The following is a 21,673-nucleotide window of genomic DNA, read 5'->3' as shown; positions in this document are numbered from 1 at the left end:
GTTGGCGAGGTCCCATAGGGTGCAGCTGACGCCCGTACCCCAAGCAGACAGCAAACAGTTTGCGGCGGCAGAGCAGGAGTGCATGGCTGGTCGAACGCCGGAGTTACTGTACCGACAAGTTGCTGGCTGGCTGGAAGTTTGCTGATGCGCATTCCTCACGCTCCGGGCGCCCGGCCAGGCGATAGCACCACACAGACACACCACAACGCCACACTCGCTCGCGATGCAGAGCCGCACCGCACCTGCAGGAAGATGACCAGCGTCCACGGATGAGCACCAAATGCAACATAGAGAAAATGCAACAGTATGCAGCAAAGCAATGGCCGGGCGACAGTATGACAAGCAGGGGCGAAAACAGGGCAATTTTGGGGTGGTTGGCGCACTCTGATTCGAGCGATGCTGCAGCTCTTAAGCGGGGCGTTCCAGGTCTGCTGGCTACGTGGACGGAGGCTGCGGGATACCTGGGGCGGGTTGACCCAGGGAGTCGGGATGACTGCACCTTGAGGAATTGGGAGATGGGGGAGGGGCGTGCCTCGCCGCCAAACGGCATTCCCGAAGATGCTTTCAAAGGACGATTCACGAATGACATACATGCCATGATTCTTTCAAACACACTTGCGTGGCACTGCAAGTCTGCAACCCCTGTGCACGCACAGGATATCCCCACGCCGGCCCGGCAAATCGCCACCACTGCGCCATCACTGCGCCATCCCGCGCGTGTTTCAGGGCACGAGGCCGCACTAAAACAAAACTTCTCCTGACGGCGAACCCCACACGGCCCCACCACCACCACCACCACCACCACCACCACCACCACCACCACCCGTGCTAACACCGCGCCCCAACACCTTTGTATCCCAGGCGAAAAAGTAAGCCTGCTGACACATTTAGGGAAGGCCCAGCTGACAACCCAAGTACAGTAAGTTTCTGTCATGAACTCGTCATCCCGGCTTTACACTTCACACCCCATGGCCAGACAACTTTCATAAGTTTATAAAGATTCACGCTTAAGCCAGCCTGAAAACACGTTGCCAAATCGTCCATTGCCGCCAGGGTGCCAGTTGTTTAGGAGCCGACTGCTGTGCCGGCAATACATTGAGACCAATTGGATAAAGAAACCCATGTTACTGCGCATCTGCGCTATGCCTCGCGAGCAAGTGGTGCAAGAGTTAGCCGTGCATGCAAACAACCGGCAAGGTATGCATACTGCCACGATTAAACCCCCAGGAAACACAATGCAATCCCCGCCGTGCGGCGGGTGCGCCGCCCGCCCGCCGGCGGTACGGCAATAACAACAAGGACAACCACCGTACGGCATACCCGCGCGAGTAACTTGCCCGGGGGCTACGACCCATCCACATGCCGCCGCTCCCACGCACCCTCCGCCCGCCTCGGCTGTGAAAAACGCATGAGCACGGCAATCTGTGCCACGGCAATCTGTGCGGTAGTGACGCACGACAACAATGCGAAACACCCAGCCGCCCATGCACCCAAGTACAACAAAAACCCACAAATGCATGTCAGAGCTATGCCGCCAATCCACGAGTGTGAAAAACACCCAGCAGCAGCTGAAGGGCACCGGTAGGCACCGGGCCCCGAGTACGGTCATGACGCAACTGCAGCAGTGAGCCTGGTGACAGCCCTGGCAACTACCACTTGCGTCCACATGCACTAAACAGCTATATGCCAGCCGCCACGTCAGCAAGGCCGCAATCCTGATGCACATCCGCGGGAGCACGCCGCCTTGAGCAATGCAATCAAGGCATTAATCCAGCCAGAAACAAACACACGTTGCTTTGAGCGAGTTGCTTGAGCATGTCATCATCCGCCTCCCACTGCTTCTATCGTATTGAGCAATTCACTCCTTTGGCAGTCGTGGCGCGCTTCGTACCGTACATGACATGTCGGCGCGAAACAAACGGCGTCTGCGTGCGTGCACGCGTGCGCGCCATGTGTGGCTATGGTATACGCCGTGGAAACAATCATACGATGCAGCTTATTACGATTCCAAGCACCCGCACCCGCACCCGCACCCGCACCCGCACCCGCACCCGCACCCGCACCAGCACCAGCAGCGAATGCGCAAATGCAGTAGCAGCACTGCAATGGTACGCATAACTCGCCATCCAGCGATGTCCAAGGTCATGCATACCGTATGCGGTTAATCCAACGGTGCAACTGACAGTGAATCCTTAGCAGTGTAGTCCTCGGCTAAGCATGCAGCATGCAGCTAGCAGCATGTAGAACACATGGACACGCGCACGCCCTCCTCTTCCCCTGTTTATGTTGTATGGCACAACAACGCCCCACCTAACCGACATGCCCGCCCCCCGCTCCCCCATGCACGTAATCTTTTGCTTGCTTGCACCGATACCGTCCGCCGCCGGCGGTAGCAAGTGCGAAACGGTTGCAACCAGCGGCCAGACAAGACCACAGCACGCACGCCAGGCCCAGCCAGCAAATCACGTCAGGTGGACTACTGTTCAAATTTCTCTGATCCCACGTTGACCAGTTCGGCCATTGCCGGCATGAGTAGGGATTAGTAATAAGGCGTCCGTCTCCATCACCCCTACCGTACCTTACGTACGTACGCATCTCATCAGGAGTACGGTACACCAAGAGCTCCCAGGCTTACTTAAAACATATGGTCGCCAATCTCAATTCAAGAAGACTCTGCATACCGTAATCCCCTTACTTGCACCTACCTCCTCCACCACCGCCGCGCACCGCCACCGCCACCATCAAACACCACCACCACCACCACGGCCACGAACACGACCCCCGCACGACCCCTGCACGCCACCAGCAGCTGCTACCAGCCAGCACGACCACCACGCACCACTGCGCTCGCTGACACCTTCCTGCCGGGCACGCGCCGCCGCCGCCGCGCCGGATATACACACGCACACGCACACGCAGCCTCGCTTTATGATGTCTAGCCAGCGGTCATCGGTGTGGCCAATCAGGTGGATGCAATGATGGATCTGCTCCTCCCCCCCGTTCGCATGAATTGTTCCCCTCCCCCCATCACGTGCCCGCATGCTGCTGGCTGGCCCCATCGCTCCGCCCTGCTGCTGCACGCGCGTCCAGTACGTCCAGCAGCCACGCACGCGGCGAGCTGGCTAGGCGGAGGGGCCGCCTGCCGCCTGCCTGCCGCCCCCCCCCCCAGCAATGCGCACACCGCCGCAGTGAGGTAGGCGCAAATAAACATACACACAACCCTCGTAGATGCCCAATAAAGCCATACGCACATGTATGATGATGACCGGCGGAGGCAATAATCCCAACGCGGCCTCTATCCATCCATTCCTCTACCGGCTGCTGCCACCGCACGCCTCCAGTGATCGACGCATGCATGCATCCACTTGCTTCTTCCCAACCACACATCAGTCTAACATGAAAACTGGGCCTGTGCTGCCGAAGCTGCCGGCTGCAGCGGCAGCGGCAGCAGTAGCTGCAGCATTGGATAGGCTGCTGTAGGTTTGAGCCCCTGCCTGGGGCCACTGCTGTCGCTGCTGCGGCTCCAGCGGCTCTTGTGGGTGCTGCGGCTGCTGCAGATGGTGCCAACCCATCGCCTGCGTTGCCCACAAGCCATTGATGCCGGCGGCGGCGGCGGGGGCGCTGGCAGGCAAGCTGTGGCTGTAGCTGCCGTGGGCAGCAGGCAGTGCCGCTGCCGCCACCACCCCGCCAGGCACCCCGCCAGGTATCCCGCCAGGCACCCCGCCAGGTATCTGCTGGCTGCTGCTGAAGCTGCTACTGCCGCCGCCGCCTCCACGGTACCCAAACTGGCCACTGCTGTTACTGCTGTCGGGCGCGGCTGCAGCTGCGGCTGCGGCTGCTGATACTGCGACACTGCGAAAGGCGGCGGCTGTGGCAAACGACGGCTGCGGCTGCTGCTGCGGCGGCTGGGGGGCGGCGGCGGCGGCGGACCCGTCACGACCTCCAGCAGCCCACATGTGCCGCCACGGGCTCAGAAGCTGGCGGCGGCCCGCCGACAACAGGTCTGCGCAGGCCGGTCTGCTGCCGCCTGTGTTGCCGTTGCTGGATGCGGCGCGGATGGTGGCGGCAGTAGTGGCAGCCGCCGCCGCGGCAGTAGCAGCAGCAGTGGTGGCGGTGCTGCTGCTACAGCCCGAGCTGATGCCCAGCTCGTCCATGAGATCGTCCAGGCTGCCGGTGGATGCCAGCAGGTGTTTCATCTCATCCACAACTCCGGCGTCAACCCGGGTAGCGCTAGCGTGCATGCTACTGCCGCCGGCGGCGGGCTCCTGGAGGTAAGTGATGATGACCTGCGAACTACTGCCGCCGGCCGCCGCCGCCGCCGCCCCTGCTGCCGCCAGCAGCTGCACGAGGCTGCTGCCACCGGCGGCGGCTGTAGCAACAGCAGCAGCGGGAGACACGGTCGCCATGCCAAAGCTACTGCTGCCGCCGGCGTTGCTGCCGGCGGCGGCGGCGTGCCCGCAGCTGCTGTACAGCACGTGCCCACTGCTATTGCTGCTGATGTAGCCACTGGCAGTAGCGGCCGCGGCCGCCGGTGCAGTAGCAGCAGCAGCGGCGGCGGCGGCGGCGACGATGCTGATACTGGCCCAGGTGGGGTTGTGCGGCGCGAGCAATGGGGAAGATTGCTGGGAGACCTGGCACTGCTGCTGCTGTCTGTAGCTGCCGCCGCCAGCCCACGACGTCCCGCCGTTGTGGACGGCAAAGCTGTTGTGGTAGCCGCCAGGCTCTGTGCCGTTGCCGCCGCCGCCGCCGCCGAATGGCAGCGCAGCAGCAGTCGCAGCAACCAGCAGCTGCGAATGGGGAAGCGCTGGCTGCTGCGAGCCGCCGGCAGGAACTGAGAAGCGGCCGTATCCGCCGCCGCCGCTGGTATCGCTGCCGCCGGCGGCAACTGCGCCAGCTGAGATGCTGTAGCCGAAACCGCCGTTGCCAATGGTTGCGCCGAAGGATGCGGCACGCTGCTGGTGCTGGTGTTGGTGCTGGTGCTGGTGATGCTGGTGCTGCGCTTGCAGCTGCTGGTGCTGCAGCTGCTGCAGCTGCAAAACGGAAGGGTATGGCGGGGGTGCTTGCAGTAGAGGCCAGGTGCCGCCGCCGGATTTTGCGCCACCGGCGCCGTTCAGCGCGTCTCCACTGATGTTGTTATTGTTGTTGCTGCCGTAGAAGCCCTCGGGCCGGCGGTTGCTGCCGAACGCGGCGGCGTTGGCAGCGGCGATGCATTCGCCCTGCTGGTGCGGGTGCGGGTGCTGGTGCTGGTGCTGCTCCTGGTTCCGGCCGCTGCCAGCCAGCCCGTCACTACCGCCACCTGTAAACGCAAATCCCTCTCGCTGCGCGCAGTAGTAATCAGGAGTCGCGGCCATGCCGGTATCGCCAACCGGTGCTGCGCTGCGTGCCGCGAACACACCCGCTGGACCTCGGTCTGCAGCCGGGGGTGGCGGTGCGGGGTGCCCCTGTTGTTGCTGTTGCTGCCCCGGCAACAGCCGCAGCCGCCGGCCGCCGCCGCCAGCAGTGTGCAAGCCAGCAGCGGGACCTCCCTGCTGGCCCAACCCAGCAGCAGCGACAGTAGTGGCCGCGGCAGTGGCAGCGGCGGCGGCGCCGCGGCTGCCGTGCAACCCGGCGCTGCACTTCATCATCTGCTGCTGATGCTGCAGCGGCTGCTGCCACTCTGCTGAGCCACTGCTGCCCGACGCCACTGCGCCCGCCCGCTTTCGATGTCCCAGCAGCAGCGGCCGTCCCACTACTGCGGCCACCGCCACGTCCTCCTCATCCCACGGCTCCATCTTGATCTGCTCGTGCCGCGGCTGGTGTGGCTGCTCCCCGCCGCACTCCTTGCCATCGCCCTCCTCCTGCTTCACTTGCAGCTGCTGCTGCCTCACCCCCAGCTCCGCCTTTCGCTGCCGCTGCTGCCACTGCTGCCACTGCTCCTCCCACTCCACCTCCTGCGGCCGGCGGGGCCACTGCCCGCCCTGCTGCGCCGGGCCCTCCGCCCCCTCCTCCCCCTCCGCCCCCGCCGCCGCCCCCGCCGCCGCCGCCGCCGCCGCTGCTTGCGGCACTATCGGGGCGGCGGCGGCGGCGTCGCTCTGCAGCGCGTCCCGGCCCTGTTTCACACGCCCCACGCTGCGCAAGATGTGCCACGTGCCGCCCTGGAACCGCCGCTTGGCGCCCCCACCGCCGCCGCTTGGAGCTGCCTCCCTGGGCCTGGCGGCTGCACACTCCCCATCATCGCTGCCGCCTCCGCCATCATCACCCCCACACCCACCATCACCAGCAGCATCGCCGGCCGCCCCAGTAGTGCCGCCGGCGGCTGTAGCTCTGGCGCCGCCGGTGGCAGTAGCAGCTGCTGCCACTGCTACTGCCGCCTGGTCGTCTGGCTCCACGCCGGTGAGCACGGCGCGCCGCGCGGCCTCGTAGGCTCGGCGGCGCAGCAGGGGGTCCTCGCAGTTTGGCCCCACCAGGCGTGAGTAGACACGGAGCGCCAGATTGGCGGGCGTGGCGCGCACCTGCGTGCATTGTGTGTGTGTGTGTGTGTGTGTGTGCGCGTGTGTACGAACACGTACGGTGCTGCTACGTGCGTGCGCGGTGATGATGTCGTGGCCGCTCCCGTTTGCGTGCATGTACCCGTGGAAGTGGGTGCTCGGCACATACGGCGGATGGCGCTAGCTAGCAGGCGCTCAATGGCACACACCCCACCACCATCTTCTATCACCACCATCAGCACCATGACCAGCGGGAGGCGGGGGAAAGACCCTTTTTCTGCTAACGCTTGCCAACGCACGGTCGTGGGCCCGCAGGGTGGGTCGGTGGCCCAACCTACAAAGGCGTGCCGCGTGCGTGCATTACTAACGGTATGAACAAACTCTCCCGCTCACCGATCTCATTGCGCTGAAGAAAATGTTCTTGACGTCGGCGTCCGAGCGCGTGCGGAAGTGCTTGGCGATCAGCGACCTGTGATGTGCAACGAAAGCAACACAGGCATCAAGTTGGCAGGCTGCTGCTGCTTTGGGTCGTGACACAGAAAGTGAGAAAGTTGCGCCCTATGACAGGTGGAGCCAGGTGTGTGATGGAGCCAGGTATGAAGGTGTGTGCTTGAGTCACACACGGGGAGCTCCCAGCGAGCATGCATGCTTCGGGTTGTGGTGAGGGGTTCTACTGGGCGCCCGCCGCAGGCCCTCGCTCCTCAGCCAGCAAGGCGAAGGCCCGTTAGGACGCGTTGAGATGGGTAGTAATACCGTAGAGGGGCAGCAGCATGCATGCGCGGCGGACGGACAGGGGTGCAGCAATCAAGGCCAAGATGCTGTTCTATGCCAGCCAGCGCAAGACACCCTAAGCCAGCCGGAGCTAAGCGCGGCAGCGCTCGGTGCGTGGGGCCGTGAGGTAGGGCCCTGTTACGCGGCGGTCTATCTCTTGGGTGGGAAGTGGGCGGTTGGCCCACGCACGAGGCGCCAGTCCAACGAGCAAACACGACAACGGCAAGACACCGCCGGCCAGCTCAAAATGCTCGTTTACGACTTCTGCGTCTCGGGACTGAACAGTCTACTACGACAGCCAGCGAATGCCGCGCCATTAGTGGCATGGGGCCTGCCGTTTCTGGGCTGTCGCTGGTCTAGTGGCCGCTAGTTGCTTGTTGCAACTGAAAGGGCTGGAATGCGAGTCAGTTGGCTGTGAGGCTGCTCCTAGAGACGGGACCGGCTGATGTAGTAATATGAAGGTTTGACAAGCCAGGGTGATGTCTATCCTTCGATTGGCCGAACAGAACCTCGCCAAGACTCACCAACGGTTGCCGGTGTGCGCGTGCGCGAAGACGAGGGTCTGGCATTCGCTCGCGGACCATTGCCTCCTCTGCTTGCCCGTCCGGGGGCCACGGCGCGGCGTGTCAAGGCATCCACTCGAAACTTTAGTATTGTCAAGGCCCTCTGTGTCCACGACCGACGCGGATAGGCTGGCGTTCCTGCCGGGCGGCCCTTCACAGCACGCCGTGTCCGGCCTGTTCATTTCAGAAACCTCTATCAAAATATAGTATGCGTTCGGGTGGCCAAGACACCTGTGAAGCTCAAGCGCCAGCCATCCACTTTTGTTGTCTCGTGGTCAATTCGATCGACCTCTATAGCAGTGTATGCATAGTGATTTATATGTGCTGTCGTTTGAGACTTCAAACTCAGTGCATTTTTTAGCTGGGAGGAAGGAAACTTGGAATTGAGGAGCGCCGCACCCAAAAGTGCGTCTGGCCCTGCATTAACTGCAGCGTTACTGAGGATACATTAATGCCCATCAAATCAGCTTCCTAAAGAAGCGAGCGAAGCGCGTGAGCGCGTCGGCCGACACCAAAGTCCACGGGCAAACGGTTGCTTCGAGGCCAAGCACGTGCATTTGAGATCGCGCAGGGCTGAAGGTGTCAAACGGAATTCCGGGAGTAGTAACACACTTCGCTTGCACGTTGTCAAGTTTAGGAGCAACACGGCTTGCCAGGCAGGTAGGGCTTGGCGCGCCGGGTCTGAAAACGCTAAATATATTATTCGCCCTGGCACGAGTCGTGGTTTCCCGGCTTCTGCCCTGATTCTGCCTGTGATTCTTGCACATTCTTTCAGCTTCACCCCCGACCGGAGGAGAAACGGAGGGCGGGCCAACGTACTGGCCGAAACTCCAGGCCAAGCAAGGTACCGGCGGATTGAAGGAAGGCCGCAAGTTTCGGCTGCGGCCCGACGACCGGTCGACCCGTGTGTGTTCAAAAGAACGAAACCGTGTGGGGGGGGGCATGGGTTCGTGCTCAGGGGTTCTAAAGTTACTGATATTACTGAGGCCCTCCCCGTTCCCTCAGGTTCCCTCCTTGTCTCCCCGCTGATAATGCCCTTGGGCCAGCGCAGCTGCCACTAATGATGAGCTCACCTGGCGACCGCTATTTAAGCATTCATTGTCAAACAAGGTGCCAAGACGATGTGTGTTGCAATAAATGCTGCAGCTCCACATAGCCTTTATTAGCCTCAGTGCTGACCAGGCATCAGGCGGAGCAGCGCGTGAGTGCATCGGTGCGGGCGGGCAGCGGCACAGCCGGCACTCATGTCCTTGATTGCTTGCAAGACGGTAATGCTAAGCACCTGAGTATGGTTGTCCTTTAGATGGGTCATCCCTCATGCGTGGACAGACGAACACTAGCTGCCCCATGATTGACGAGGTGCGGGTGACGAGGCGCTTCAAATCTCTCACCCACCTGTACCACCGTGTCGGGCCCAAGCAACCTCGGACACATACCCCTGTGCACACACGCCGAATCCACCCGCACGGTCATGACACCGGACGCTGAACAAGCTCAGCCGTGCCTCGCGTCACACATGCATTCGCCTACCGTAGTGTATCCCGCTGCTGCTCATCACGCTGCGCAACAGTCCAATGGACAGGATGCCCCTAGCTAGCACCTCCCACAGGACCATACCCACGCGTCACAGCGCACCTCTGCTCGTTTGTATGTACAAGGGCCGCATGTCCCTTCGTATGCACTGGCAGGCCATTTCCATTTCCATTTCCATTGCCGTTGCCGTTGCCCTTCCCCTTGCCCTTGCCCTTGCCCAGCAGCCACCCGTGCCCACCCATGCAACCAGTCGAACACGCTGCACATACCGCCGCTAGGCAGCAGGCCAGGCGCTACACGCACTACGCCATCACGACACCACCAGTCCACTGTGCTCACTGCTACGTCCATGCCAACGCCACACCCGACACACGCTAGGGAACGCAGCCGTAAACAATTCCCGTCCCGAGTAAGGTATCACCATGCCCTCCAATGAACGTCACGCACGCCACGTACGGCCGTACACTGCTCACACGCACACGCTCAAACACACACACCCAAACACACACACACACACACACACACACACACACACACACACACACACACACACACACACACACACACACACACACACACACACACACACACACACACACACACACACACACACACCGCACACACGCCCAGTGTTGCCGGCCTCTGCCACCCGCCGGGTTGCGCTCATTCGCCGTCGAGCTGCTGCAGCGCCTCCGCTGCCGGGGCGGCGGCGTCTTAGCCGTCTGCCTGCGCAGCCGCTATGCCCGGCTCCGCCGCTGCGCCCAGCGCCAACGCTGCGGCTTCCGCCGCCATCTGGTCCGCCGCCAGCTGCGCCAAGAACTCTTCGGGGAGCCCGGGAAACACGTATGGTTGCGCCGCCGCCGCCGCCGCGGCAAGTTCACCCGCCTCCGCCCGAGCCGCCGCCACCGCACCCTCCTGCCCCGCCTTCTTTTCCTGCGCCGCCGCCGCCTCCAGCCGCTTTGCCATCAGCCAGTTCCACTGTGCGCGTGAGTACTTATACTCGCCCAGGTAAGCCGGCGCGGTGAACACAGACGACGCCACACACTCCAGCAGCTTGCGCCACTCGGTGTCTGTCAGCGCCCCCTCCTGCCCCTCCAGCTGCTCCTGTCCCTGCCCCTGCCCCTCCTGCCCCTGCCCCTCCTCCTGCTCCGACTGCCCCACACCGTGCCCCTCCTGCCGCTGCCGCAGCCACCAGCGCAGTGCCCCAAACGAGTGGCATCCCACCACCTGCGTTGCCGCAATAACAGCCACCGCCGGCAGGGTTGGGCCCTGACGGAACCCGTTCATCACCAGCAGCTGCGTCAGCCAGTCCGCCGCCGCCAGGTTGCCGGCTTCCGCTGTGTACCACACCTTGCGGTTCTGCAATTCACAACACAGCTGGCGTTCCACCGCCTGCGTGCACATGGGCCGTCGGCGTCACATGTGAGCGCATTGAAGCCCGACCCAATGACCCAACGTCCAAGCTCATGCACTGTGCTGTGCGGCTGTGGCTCCTTTTGTAGCTTGGCTCGCCTCATGATACTGCGCGTCTCCACCGGACCAACAGGCCCAGCACCTGGTAACGCCTCTTCCCCACCCCTTCCACACCTGCTGGGCGCCGCGACGTCCCGCTCCCGGTCCTCGCAGCGCCGCCATCGCCCACTCCAGCGCCTCCACACTGCCGTACTTCGCCACCGCCTCCAGGTCAATGGGCGCGCCGTGCCGCTCGTGCAGCTGCCGCAGCGTGGCCAGGTCCGCGCCCTGACGCGCCAAGCACTTGAACACGGCCGCCCAGTCGTCGACGGAGAGATCCTGTGGTAGCGGCTGCGCGAGTAGCCAGCTCACAGCTGCCGTTCTGCCGGCTTGAGCCGCAGTCAGGACGTCGTCCTCCGAAAACACGCAGCCCCGCTCCTGAAGCGCTGTGAGTACTGACACGTGACCAGCCGCCGCAGCCACGCGTGCTAGGTCGGCGCTCACTGGCACGCCCTCGCCCTGCTCCGCCAGCAGCCATGTAAGCGCAGCGACGTTGCCCGCGGCGGCGGCGCGCTCCCCCAGGTCACTCAGAGGCGGCAGCGGCACGTTGCGCGCGCGCAGGGCCTGCAGCCGCTGCAGCCAGTCCGGGAGCCGGCCGGCGCCACAAATCAACATATCGACATCCTTGAAGAAGTCGTCATCGGGATTGGGGTGCCCAAGCAGGTCGGCCCCGTGCGGCTGCTGCTGCAGGACCCAGTCCAGTTTCTGCTCCCAGTCCGGCGTGTTGCTAACGGCGGCGGCAATCGCCAGAGTCTGCTTGGTACTACCGTTTGGATGCACGTCCACCTCAAATACGTGGTTGTAAGCCCGCTGCAGGGCCTCCAGCGGGCAGCCCTGCGCCACCTGCTCCAGCATGCTGCACGCCGCACCCGTGGGTATGGGCTCCAGGCGCGGCAGCAGCTGGTATAGTAGCTGCACGTGCCCACCCGCGCCGGCCGCGCCCGCCAGGAACGGCACGGCTTTTGGGTGAGCCAGTGTCAGCGGCTCTGCCGCAACCGCGCCAGGGACCCCGCCGACTCCCTGCGCCTGCTCCTCCTCCTGCTGCAGCCAGGCAAGAATGTGCGCGTGACCGCCACGGCATGCCGCGACGGCTGTTGTGAGCTCCTCCGGCATCCACTCAGGCGGTCGCTGCGGCGGAGGTGTCGACAGCAGCTGCTCCCGCCGAGCCTGACGTAGCCAGCGCAGCAGCTCCAGGCGACCGGCCTCCGCCGCGAAGTCCTCCAGGCGCGCCATGCTGTCGCAGCCCTCCCGGATGAGGAGCGTCTCGCACGCAGACACGCTGCCGCCGAGCGCGGCAGCCACGGCCACCTCCGACGTCAGGCTGCAGCCGCACTGCGCCAGCGCGACCTCCAGGCTCGCAGCACAGCCCGAGTTCGCGGCTAGGCACAGCAGCCCGCACCGCTGTCGCAAGCTGAGGGCGCGCCAGGGCTGCGGCCGGCCCCAATGCGCAACGAACCCGGTTGAAGGCCAGAATGGGACAGCTACTTGCACAGGTTCTTTGGTGCCCTGAGTCAGCGGCTGCGAGAGCTGGATGCGACAAAAGTGTCTCAGGAACCGTGCTGTCTCGCGGTTGACTAGCTTGAAGTTAATGGCAACCTCGCTGGGATGCAAATAGCTTGCTATTTCCTGGATAACGCCTTCGGTCAAGCGCGACCACTCGCAAGTATCGCGACCTATCACCAACTCCTTCAGGGCAGGCGCTGACATCTTTTCGATTTTGTTGCACTTTTTTCAGCTTGGACTACAGTTTCGGGTAAGACAGCTCGATAGACGCGGTCTTCAAACCGTCAATTGGCACCAGGAATTGCCCCCGTAAAAGTGAATGCCAGTCTCATTTCTTCTGCCTGTTAAGTATGGTCCATACTAGTAATTCTATGGCGTGCCCCGCGACGAATCCTTGAGCTGACTGACTAACGCATTTGAGCGAGCTGTGTTGTCAGCCTCCTGTATCTAGCTGAATTTGGCTGAACACATCCTCCAGATTAAATGGTAGTGCGCCAGACTCGGCGGCAAGCAGCCCCCGGACCCGTTCAGGGTGCCACGCAAGCAGGCTGAAGCAGGTCACCGGTGATTCCGCAGCCGCGGCGCGCAGCCAGGATTCCGCTGGGACAGGGGTATCTATATGTCATGCTACGGCCGCACCCTATAGCCCCAGTGCCCTGCCCACTGCTGTTTAAGAGTGCGCTCCCGACGGCAGCTGCAGCAGCAAGGGACAGGCGATCGACCAGGGGTGCGACAGCGGCGAAAGCGGCGGGGTGGTGTGTCAGCGCTGGTGGGTCGCACATGGATCGTCGTGACCAGCCCCCTGAGCAGCGGCTCGCCCACAGCCGCGGCATATGTAGAGTACATAGATTTAGAGCAACAGAAAGGCTGCTCAGTCAAGGCTCATGTATGGGGAAAGGCCCCCCCTGCGGCAAAGTATGTCTCTGCGTGCCCATTGCACTCAGTCCAGCCACCCGCCCACCCCTCCAGCCCCGGGCGCAGCTGGTCGTCCCTATCGTGCAATGTCCCTGGCTCAACGCGCTTGCCTTTGATGAGTAGCCACGTCAACGATGGGACGCACCAACCACGGCACGCACCAGGGCACGCATCCACACAAAAACTTTCAGGCATCCTTGCTCGACACACCAGCGCGCCTCTGAGTTTCATCGCACAAACTGTATGGCAGGGGAGACTCCCCTGCTATATGGTGGTGTTTTCTTCTTTCAAGAAGAAGTACGGGTGCTGACCGCCTGCCCCCCTTGCCCGCTCCGGCTCCCCATGGCCGACATGCTTGGGTGTGCGATGGGACAAGGTTAGGCAGGTTGGGGAAGCGAGCATGTTAGCTTCTGCCAGGTCAGTGCGTGAGGCAAAGCCCCCGCGCCCCCGCGGTGGGCTGGCATAGCCCGGCCATGATTGCGTGCGCCCTTGAGTGATTGAGATTTGAGAAGTCGCCTAGGTTTCTGCGGGCTGCTGCTGCCGCTCCTACCAAACGCTGCTGCCCAGGGGTTTTGGCTCTGGGTTACTGGTTGAGTGGTTGGTGGCGGCGGGATGTAAACCAACCCATGCCAGCTGTAGATCGCGCCCCAGGCACGAGCAAGGCCGCTGCGCCTCCCTGAAGCCAGCCAGAGCCAGCGCACGTATCGGCTGCACTGGGAAGAGAGCAGGCATCACATGCCACGACTCCACGAGCTATGTGGCTGCACGAGCACGGCGCAACAGTAATGGTTTACACCCGGCTGATTGAGTTGGACTGATGAGTCACTCAAGCCTGCCTGGCGACCAGGGTCTGTGTCGTATGCACAAGCCAGCAGCACGGCAGGCATGCCCCGGCACTCCACACCTCTTTCGCGGCCGCGCACGTCACCTTGGTCGCCTGCAGAAACACTCGTCCGACAATGTGTACCATGTCCCGCTGCTGCAAGGCCGTGCCTACGCGCCCCTGCCCAGCCATGATCCATCCAATCAAAACACCCCGCTGCACGTCCACCACACGGTCACCGCTGCTCACGACATGGAGTGTCAGGAATCACAGCGACAAGCAGCATACGGTATCTGCATTGCGCTGGCAAGCAACAGCTGCTCTACCGAGACAGGCCAGGTCGCGCACGGCCATCCCATGCACACGCACCCTGTGGTGCCGGCAGCTGCACACACCGCTCACTATTCGTGCAGGTCCTCCCCTGCCAGGGCGCTCTGCTAGGCACCTACCTTCCGAGCCCGCCGCGCAGCGGCACTCGCAGCCACAGCAGCCGCCAAAGCCGCAGCGGCACCCGGACCGATTTGCGCACACAGCTCGCTGTACCTCCTGGCTCTTATGTCCGCCTCCGCCTTCACCGCCGCGTTCTGCGCCGCCGCTGCCGCTGCCGCTGCCTCCATCCGTGCCACCGCCACTGCACCCACTCGTCCACCCGCCTCCTCCTCCTGCGCAGCCGCCTCCAGCCGCTTCGCCACCAGCCAGTTCCACAGCGCGCGCGAGTACATCCATTCGCTGGTGGAATCCGTCCTGGCGAACACAGACGACGCCACACGCTCCAGCAGCTTCTGCCACTCGGTGTACGTCAGTGGCCCCACCTGCTGCTCCTGCCACTTCCCGTGCCCCTCCTGCTGCTCCGACGGCCCCGCGCAGCGCCCCTCCTGCCGCTGCCGCAGCCACCAGCGCAGAGCCCCAAAGGTGCCCTTCCCATCCGCATGGACCTTCACTGCAACAGCCCAGGCCGGCGGCGGCGCCGGCTTCACACCGTGTGAGGCCAGCAGCTGCACCAGCCAGTCCGCCGCCGCCAGGTTGCCGGCGGCCGCCGCGGACCACACCGTGCTGCGCTGGATGCTGGGAAGCAGGTAGTCCATGCCCTGTGCATGCACATGGGCCGTGGAGGTCACACCTGAGCGCATGGAAGCCCAGCCAATCAAATCAGTAAACGCGGCGCGTGAGCGCGTCCCATATCAGCAAGCCCGTACCTATCTACATTGCATGCGCCGCCCCGCCGACTGACCTGACCTTTAGCCCTGACCTTTAGCCCTTGCACGTCACCACCGTCCCAGGACCAGCACCTGTTAACACGCAGTAACAGCGCCCCAGCCTCACCTCGACGCCCCCGTTCGGTCCCCGCAGCGCCCCCACCGCCCACTCCAGCGCCTCCACGCTGCCGTGCCTCGCCACCGCCTCCAGATCAATGGGCGCGCCGTGCCGCTCGTGCAGCTGCCGCAGCGTGACCAGGTCCGCGCCCTGACGCGCCAAGCACTTGAACACGGCCGCCCAGTCGTCGACGGAGAGATCCTGTGGTAGCGGCTGCGCGAGGAGCCAGCTCACAGCTGCCGTGCTGCCGGCTTGAGCCGCAGTCAGGACGTCGTCCTCCGAAAACACGCAGCCCCGCTCCTGAAGCGCTGTGAGTACTGACACGTGACCAGCCGCCGCAGCCACGCGCAGTAGGTCATCGCACACCGGCGCACCCTCGCCCTGATCCGCCAGCAACCACGTGAGCACGGCGACGTCGCCCGCGGCGGCTGCGTCCTTTACCAGGTCACTTAGAGGCGGCAGCGGCACCTTGCGCGCGCGCAGGGCCTGCAGCCGCTGCAGCCAGTCCGGCAGCCGAAAAGCGCCACAAATCAGCGTATCGACATCCTTGAAAAAGTCGTCATCGGGATTGGGGTGCCCGGGCAGGTCGGCCCCGTGCGGCTGCTGCTGCAGGACCCAGTCCAGCTTCTGCTCCCAGTCCGGCGTGCTGCTAACGGCGGCGGCAATCGCCAGAGTCTGCTTAATACTAATGTTTGGATGCACGTTCGCCTGAAATACGTGGTTGTAAGCCCGCTGCAGGGCCTCCAGCGGGCAGCCCTGCGCCACCTGCCCCAGCATGTAGCACTCCGCCCCCGTGGAGACGGGCTCCAGGCGCGGCAGAAGCTGGTCCAGTAGCTGCACGTGCCCACCCGCGCCGGCCGCGCCCGCCAGGAACAGCACTGATGTGGGTCGGAATAGCGTCCACGGCCCTGCCGCAATAATGCCTCCGAGTCCCGGCTGCTGCCTCTGCTGCTCCTCCTGCAGCCAGGCAAGGATATGCGCATGACCGCCGTGGCAGGCTCGGACCGCCGGCATGGCCTGCCCTGCCTGCTGCTCAAGCAGCCGACGTGTCAGAAATCCCGGCAGAAGCTCGTGCCGCCGAGGCTGGCGCAGCCAGCGCAGCAGCTCCAGGTGACCAGCCTCCGCCGCGACGTCCTCAAGGTGCGCCTTGCAGTCGCAGCCCTCCCGGATCAGCAGCGTCTCGCACGCAGGCACGCTGCCGCCGAGCGCGGCAGCCTCGGCCACCTCCGACGTCAGGCTGCAGCCGCACTGCGCCAGCGCGACCTCAAGGCTCTCGGCACAGCCCGAGTTCGCGGCCAGGCACAGCAGCTGGCGCCGCTGTTTCAAGCTGAGGGCGCGCCAGGGCTGCGGTCGGCCCCAGTGCGCCACAAACGCCACAGAGGGCCAGGACTGGGAAGCTACATGCACAGTTTTGTTGCCAGCCCACGAAGGCGCTGGCTTCAGCGGCTGCGAGAGCTGGATGCAGTTGTGCGCCTTCAGGCACTGCGCTGTCTCGTGGTTCAGCAGCCTAAGGCTACTAGCAACATCGTTGGAGTGCATATAGCTGGCTATTTTATGTATCAGGACTTCAGCCAAGCGCGACCACGGGTCAACAGCTGAGGGACAGACATCTTGGTAATTTTACATAGGTCCCTCTACATACAGTAGGAGGTCCCATTTCCGTGCATCGGAAGCGGAATTCCTCAGGAATTCCACCTGAAATTTCGACCCGCCCGGCCAGGAATTCCGACCCCCCTCCACAAACTTAGCACCCACAGCGAGCAATTTCAGCACCCGCCCGCGAGAAATTCGAAGCCCTCCCGCCGAGCAGAAAACTATGTCGCGAGGCCCTCTTCGCGCCCGCGCGCGCCTGTTTCATTCCTTTCGCCGTCCCTACTCGCGACCCCCTATAGTATTTATTGTCGGCGCCCCAGGCTAGGCCGCCCGAGGACTGCGCGACGCCACCACGCGGGCCTCCAGTCAAACGCCCCGGGCTGAATGGCTGGTGAGGCGCCAGAGCTTCTTTGGGCTTGCGGGCTGTGTTCTTATGCTGCACTGTTCGGGCTGTGTTCGGGCGCCCGTGTGTTACACGCGCCCGCGCCCGCACCCGCGCCCGCGCCCGCACCCAACCTCTCTTGCCGCCGCCTGCCCGCCCGCCTGCAGAAGCGCCCGCCAAGCGCCACTGCAGCGCACCAACCGGCGTGTCGCTGCTTTGGCGTGCCAAAGAGCTGGGCCAGCTGCAAGCTGGGGCGCTGGTGTTCGCGGCATGGGTGGCGCGGAGTAAGAGCCGCTTCCCGGAGGTGGTGTACTACTGCAGCAGCGACGTGTCGGAGGAGCAGCTTGGGCGGGCCGACCACGAGCAGCTTCTGGGAGCGCTGCAGAGTCTTACCTCGCAGCATCTGCTGGGTCAGCTCTGCGGCCTGGCTCCGGAGCAGGTTGCGGTGACCAGGCTTGAGGAGTACGACACGTCAGCCACCAGCAGCAGCGCCGCGCCCACCCAGCCTGCAGACGTCAAGCGCAGCCACAAGGAGCGCCTACAGCGGCTGCTGGAAAGCGCAGGGCAGTGCTCGGATGGGCCCTTCCTGGCTTACGTACTTACAGCCGGCCACAAGGTTGTCGTGAAGCAGCTTGTTGGCGGCGGCCTGGCGCGCGCCACCTTCTGCAGTGAGGAGTGGGGCGCGGCATTCGAAGAGTGAGTTTGGGCTGCCGTGCATCGCATGACCGGGTGTGTGCTGCAGCCATCTGCAGCCAGACCGTGACCTTCGCATCCCGACGTCCATCGCCCTGGGAAGAACTGCCTGTCACGGGCGGGCGGCCGCCCACTCCATCCACACCCTGCTTTCTTCTCCCAGTCTTGCTTTACTTGTGCGCATTCTCCCTGCTGCACTTCCCCGCCCCAACAGCAAGATGTACATCGCGCGCACAACATGGCCGCCGGGGGCCATGAGCATGGAGCTGCCGGCGGGGCACCTGGGCTGGTACGCGGCGTTCCTTGCGTACGGCCGCGGCGCATACGTCCTGCACCCAACCGCTGAGTCGTGGCTGCTGCCTGACGCGGTGGCAGAGGAGCAGCCTGAGAGTACCGGGCACGTGTGGCGCATCTCGTCCGCGCCTGTCGCCGTGCAGGTGGGAGCCGAACCCGCATGCATTGCGCGCGCATTACAGGGGCTTTGAGCGCGATGCTTACTGGCATTTCCTTGTGTGTATTGCGGCTCTTGGGCAAACGCCGCCGCCTGCCGCCACCGTCTACACATTGCGGGTGCACTTATACTGTGTATTTGCCTGCTGCGTGTTCGCAGTTGGAGCAGCGGCTTGGGCAGCCGCCCCGCATGACCTGCACCTGCAGCAGCTTCAGGGTCGTGGGCGCCGCCGTGAGCAGGTGCCTGCACACCGCCTACGTCAGCAGTGTGGAATGGCTGCTGGAGGCGGGGCCGCCGCCGCCTCGGCTGGTCCCAGCCGCACGGTGCGCGCGGTCGGACGATGGGCGGGTGCTGCCGGGCGACTACATCTGGCTGCCGGGGCGGACGCTGGTGGCGTGTACACGGCAGACAGGGGCGCTTCGCTGCTGCCACAGCGGCTGCGGCGCTGCCTGCCAGCATGTCACGGAGGCACGGGCAGCGTTCGAGCCGCACCTGCTGCCTGCAGTAGCAGTGGCGGCGGCGCCGGCGGCGGCATCTTCTGGGCAAATCAGGACACCAGCGGGCGCGGAGGGCGACGCAGATGACACCCAGACACAGCAGGCTGGAGCGCCAGCGCCAGCAGCAGCAGCAGCAGTAGCGGACGAGGCGGTTGAGGAGGCAGTGCCGCCGCCGTCGGAAGTGCGGTACCCATACCCGCCTGACAAGGCAACCATCATCGCCATGATGACGTTTGAGCTGTCACTGATGCAGCTGCAGGGCGAGCGGCTAGCAGCGGCGGGGGGTGGCGGCGGAAGCGGTGGTGCCAATGGCAGCAGCGGCGGCGGCGCGGTCTTGAAGCTAGCCCCGCCGCTGCCGCCAAGCGGCTGCTGTGCCTGTGGCCAGCCCTACACGGAGCGCAGGGTCGCAACCGTTACCACTGTGTACGGCCCAGATACTGTCGGCCCCGTGCGCGCGCACCTGTTCGAGCTGTACTCCGGCTGCTCCTGCCTGGCGTGCGTGATGGCGTATGACGGCGTCGCAGACGGGCTCTTTCGCTACAGCAGGAGCTCCTTCTTCTGCCTCCGCCACATGTACACATATGCGGACCAGCTCCTCGGCAGCGGCATGAACGTGGAGGCGTACGTCAGCTCACAGCGGCGCCTGGCAGCAACGACGCTGCTTGCGGACGCGCAGCGGCCGAAGCAGTTCTCTGCGACGCTGTTCCGGCGCACATGGCAGCAGTTTGAGGCGCGGCTCGACCGCTTTCACACTTTCAAATGCCCCATCTGCGACTGGCGGCCTCGTGTGCTGATCTGCGATGCCACGGCTATCACGTTCTTGGTGGAGCACTACCGTGGCACACCGGTAACGACGCTGGCGGCGCAGCTCAGCAGCGGGAGGCGGGAGCACAAGCGCTCCGACCGCTGCTGGTGCCCGGAGGAGAAGGGGCGGTCGGCGCTGCGCGGCTTCAGTAGCGCACTGTTGGGCGACGGCAAGGACGTGTACGGGCACCGCGTAGAGGGCTGGGCTGGCGCGGCGGACAGCGTCATGCTGCATTCCTCGCCAGCTGCTCTGGAGGCCGTGCATGCTAGCCTACCGGAGGCAGACCGCGCCTCTGGCCTGACGGTCGGCTTTGTGCGGGTTGTATCCAGCGCGGTCTCCTCGGTGGGAGGCGTGCCAGGCTCCCCGGCGCGGCTGGCGCTGGCGCGCCTGTTGGATTGCATGGGCAGCACCGCGCCCGCCGTCGCCTACATGCCGCTGCTGTATACAGCCGCATCTGACGCGTGCGCTATGGTAGTGGAGAGCCAGCCTCAGCACCCAGCCGTCTCGCTCGCACTGGCCACCCTAGCGGATGCGCTGAAGGATGGCGCACCCGTGCTGTCGCGGGCGCTGACTGTGCTTTCTCAGCACGCCTCCATTGTACCGGTCGCCGCCATGCTCCCAATCGCCGTGTTTCTGCGGCGGCTGAGCCAGCTGGCTCAGCTGTGTGGCACCGGTTGCGACGGCGGGCCGTCGCTTGAGGCCACTGGCGCAGCCTCCGCTGAGACAGACGAGTGCCTGCTAACGGCCAACTGCTGTGGCCTTGGTGTCGTGCGGCCGCGGTATGCCATGGGCATGGACGGCAAGAGTGGCAGCGCGGACGAGGAGGGAGGGGCGGCTTCCTGCAAACACAACTTCTGTGCGCGGGGCCCGCGGACTGGCGGCATCTTCACGGTGTTCTGTGAGCACGGTGTGTGCTATGCGTTCTTTGTGTTGCCGCGGGCTGAGGGGCGGAATGAGATGTACAGCTGGATGGTGTCGTTCCTACCGCGTGCACCTGAGGTGGTGGTGTACGACTTCGCGTGCAGCTTGCACGAGTACTGCCTCAACCGGGCCCCAGCGTTCTTCTGCGGCACACGCTTTGTGGTGGACCGCTTCCACTGGAGCAACCACACCGGCTGCTCGCACGCCTACAACATGTCACTTTACCCGGACCTGGACGGACTTAACTCGGAGGTGGCGGAGCAGGTGAACAGCCAGCTGCAGCCATACAAGTCCATGGTCAGCCAGATGCGGCAGGACAACTTCATGTCCTGCTTGCGGTTTGTGCTGGGGAGCAAGAACACCGAGCGCATCAGCAAGATTATGAAGCACCTGAAGCATGCGCTTACACTTTGAGACTGGGAGGCATGGGGACGGTGCACGGTTACAGGGTTAGATGGGCGCCTGGGCGGTTAATGATTGGGATCACGTGCCATGAAGCGCTGCAGCACGCCCTTTGAATGAAGCACTGCAGGCGATGCAAATGCTGTGCCCGCTGAGTGTGCAGTTGATTGGCGTGAAGTCGATCGGGCGCTTAGTGGACCAGTGCGGGTAGTGCGGGCACAAGCTGAGGTGTAAGCTGATAGATAAGCGGACGGTGAGCTGTGCGGCAAGGACACTGCCTGGGAATGCGGAACCACTCTGACCTGTGATATGAAAAACGTGGCACCCTTGGCTACAGCCCTCTTGCGGCGACAGAAGCATTCACATGGCACTTGACACTTACCAGCGTGCCCCTGGGCGCCAGGAGGCGCGGCAGCGCGACGGCTGCTGTCCTCTGCAGGCGGGCGGGCAGGCGGCGGCAAGAGAGGTTGGGTGCGGGCGCGGGCGCGGGTGCGGGCGCGGGCGCGTGTAACACACGGGCGCCCGAAC

The 21,673-nt window shown here is 64.1% G+C and overlaps 4 protein-coding genes across 4 annotated transcripts; 1 reads left to right on the top strand and 3 right to left on the bottom strand.

Annotated features, from left to right (window-relative positions):
• Nucleotides 1–473: 473 nt before the first annotated feature.
• CHLRE_09g397475v5 (uncharacterized protein) lies at nucleotides 474–8,485 on the bottom strand. The gene is made up of 3 exons (XM_043065848.1): nucleotides 7,763–8,485; nucleotides 6,861–6,936; nucleotides 474–6,491 (listed from the first exon to the last, which is right to left on the bottom strand). Exons 1-3 carry the CDS (start codon nucleotides 7,981–7,983, stop codon nucleotides 3,387–3,389), a joined length of 3,402 nt encoding a protein of 1,133 aa, XP_042921305.1. The 5' UTR covers nucleotides 7,984–8,485; the 3' UTR covers nucleotides 474–3,386.
• A 398-nt stretch (nucleotides 8,486–8,883) lies between these two features.
• Nucleotides 8,884–12,755, bottom strand: CHLRE_09g397438v5 (uncharacterized protein). Its single transcript, XM_043065846.1, has 2 exons — nucleotides 10,922–12,755; nucleotides 8,884–10,726 (listed from the first exon to the last, which is right to left on the bottom strand). Exons 1-2 carry the CDS (start codon nucleotides 12,551–12,553, stop codon nucleotides 10,049–10,051), a joined length of 2,310 nt encoding a protein of 769 aa, XP_042921304.1. The 5' UTR covers nucleotides 12,554–12,755; the 3' UTR covers nucleotides 8,884–10,048.
• Nucleotides 12,756–14,042: 1,287 nt separating this feature from the next.
• CHLRE_09g397401v5 (uncharacterized protein) lies at nucleotides 14,043–17,045 on the bottom strand. Its single transcript, XM_043065845.1, has 2 exons — nucleotides 15,411–17,045; nucleotides 14,043–15,175 (listed from the first exon to the last, which is right to left on the bottom strand). Exons 1-2 carry the CDS (start codon nucleotides 16,938–16,940, stop codon nucleotides 14,525–14,527), a joined length of 2,181 nt encoding a protein of 726 aa, XP_042921303.1. The 5' UTR covers nucleotides 16,941–17,045; the 3' UTR covers nucleotides 14,043–14,524.
• A 120-nt stretch (nucleotides 17,046–17,165) lies between these two features.
• Nucleotides 17,166–21,391, top strand: CHLRE_09g397364v5 (uncharacterized protein). Its single transcript, XM_043065844.1, has 4 exons — nucleotides 17,166–17,385; nucleotides 17,544–18,072; nucleotides 18,284–18,506; nucleotides 18,680–21,391. The coding sequence occupies exons 1-4, from the start codon at nucleotides 17,379–17,381 to the stop codon at nucleotides 21,155–21,157; spliced, it is 3,237 nt and encodes a 1,078-aa protein (XP_042921302.1). The 5' UTR covers nucleotides 17,166–17,378; the 3' UTR covers nucleotides 21,158–21,391.
• The last annotated feature ends 282 nt before the right edge of the window (nucleotides 21,392–21,673 follow it).

This window comes from Chlamydomonas reinhardtii, chromosome 9 (genome assembly GCF_000002595.2).
Source record: "Chlamydomonas reinhardtii strain CC-503 cw92 mt+ chromosome 9, whole genome shotgun sequence".
NCBI lineage: Eukaryota > Viridiplantae > Chlorophyta > Chlorophyceae > Chlamydomonadales > Chlamydomonadaceae > Chlamydomonas > Chlamydomonas reinhardtii.
The sequence above is the reverse complement of the archived record's forward strand: the minus strand, read 5'-3'. Positions and strand labels throughout refer to the sequence as shown.

What these genes read in the sequence shown, in the direction of transcription:
- CHLRE_09g397475v5 (XM_043065848.1), bottom strand. Translation starts at nt 7,983, where the DNA reads ATGAACAGGCCGGACACGGCGTGCTGTGAAGGGCCGCCCGGCAGGAAC. An exon ending in GCGCACACCGGCAACCGTTG is followed by an intron (nt 6,937 to 7,762) that starts GTGAGTCTTGGC and finishes TGCACATCACAG; the next exon opens with GTCGCTGATCGCCAAGCACT. An exon ending in TCTTCAGCGCAATGAGATCG is followed by an intron (nt 6,492 to 6,860) that starts GTGAGCGGGAGA and finishes CAATGCACGCAG; the next exon opens with GTGCGCGCCACGCCCGCCAA.
- CHLRE_09g397438v5 (XM_043065846.1), bottom strand. Translation starts at nt 12,553, where the DNA reads ATGTCAGCGCCTGCCCTGAAGGAGTTGGTGATAGGTCGCGATACTTGC. An exon ending in GACGTCGCGGCGCCCAGCAG is followed by an intron (nt 10,727 to 10,921) that starts GTGTGGAAGGGG and finishes ATGTGCACGCAG; the next exon opens with GCGGTGGAACGCCAGCTGTG.
- CHLRE_09g397401v5 (XM_043065845.1), bottom strand. Translation starts at nt 16,940, where the DNA reads ATGCACTCCAACGATGTTGCTAGTAGCCTTAGGCTGCTGAACCACGAG. An exon ending in GACCGAACGGGGGCGTCGAG is followed by an intron (nt 15,176 to 15,410) that starts GTGAGGCTGGGG and finishes GTGCATGCACAG; the next exon opens with GGCATGGACTACCTGCTTCC.
- CHLRE_09g397364v5 (XM_043065844.1), top strand. An exon ending in TGGGGCGCGGCATTCGAAGA is followed by an intron (nt 18,073 to 18,283) that starts GTGAGTTTGGGC and finishes CCGCCCCAACAG; the next exon opens with CAAGATGTACATCGCGCGCA. An exon ending in CCGCGCCTGTCGCCGTGCAG is followed by an intron (nt 18,507 to 18,679) that starts GTGGGAGCCGAA and finishes GCGTGTTCGCAG; the next exon opens with TTGGAGCAGCGGCTTGGGCA.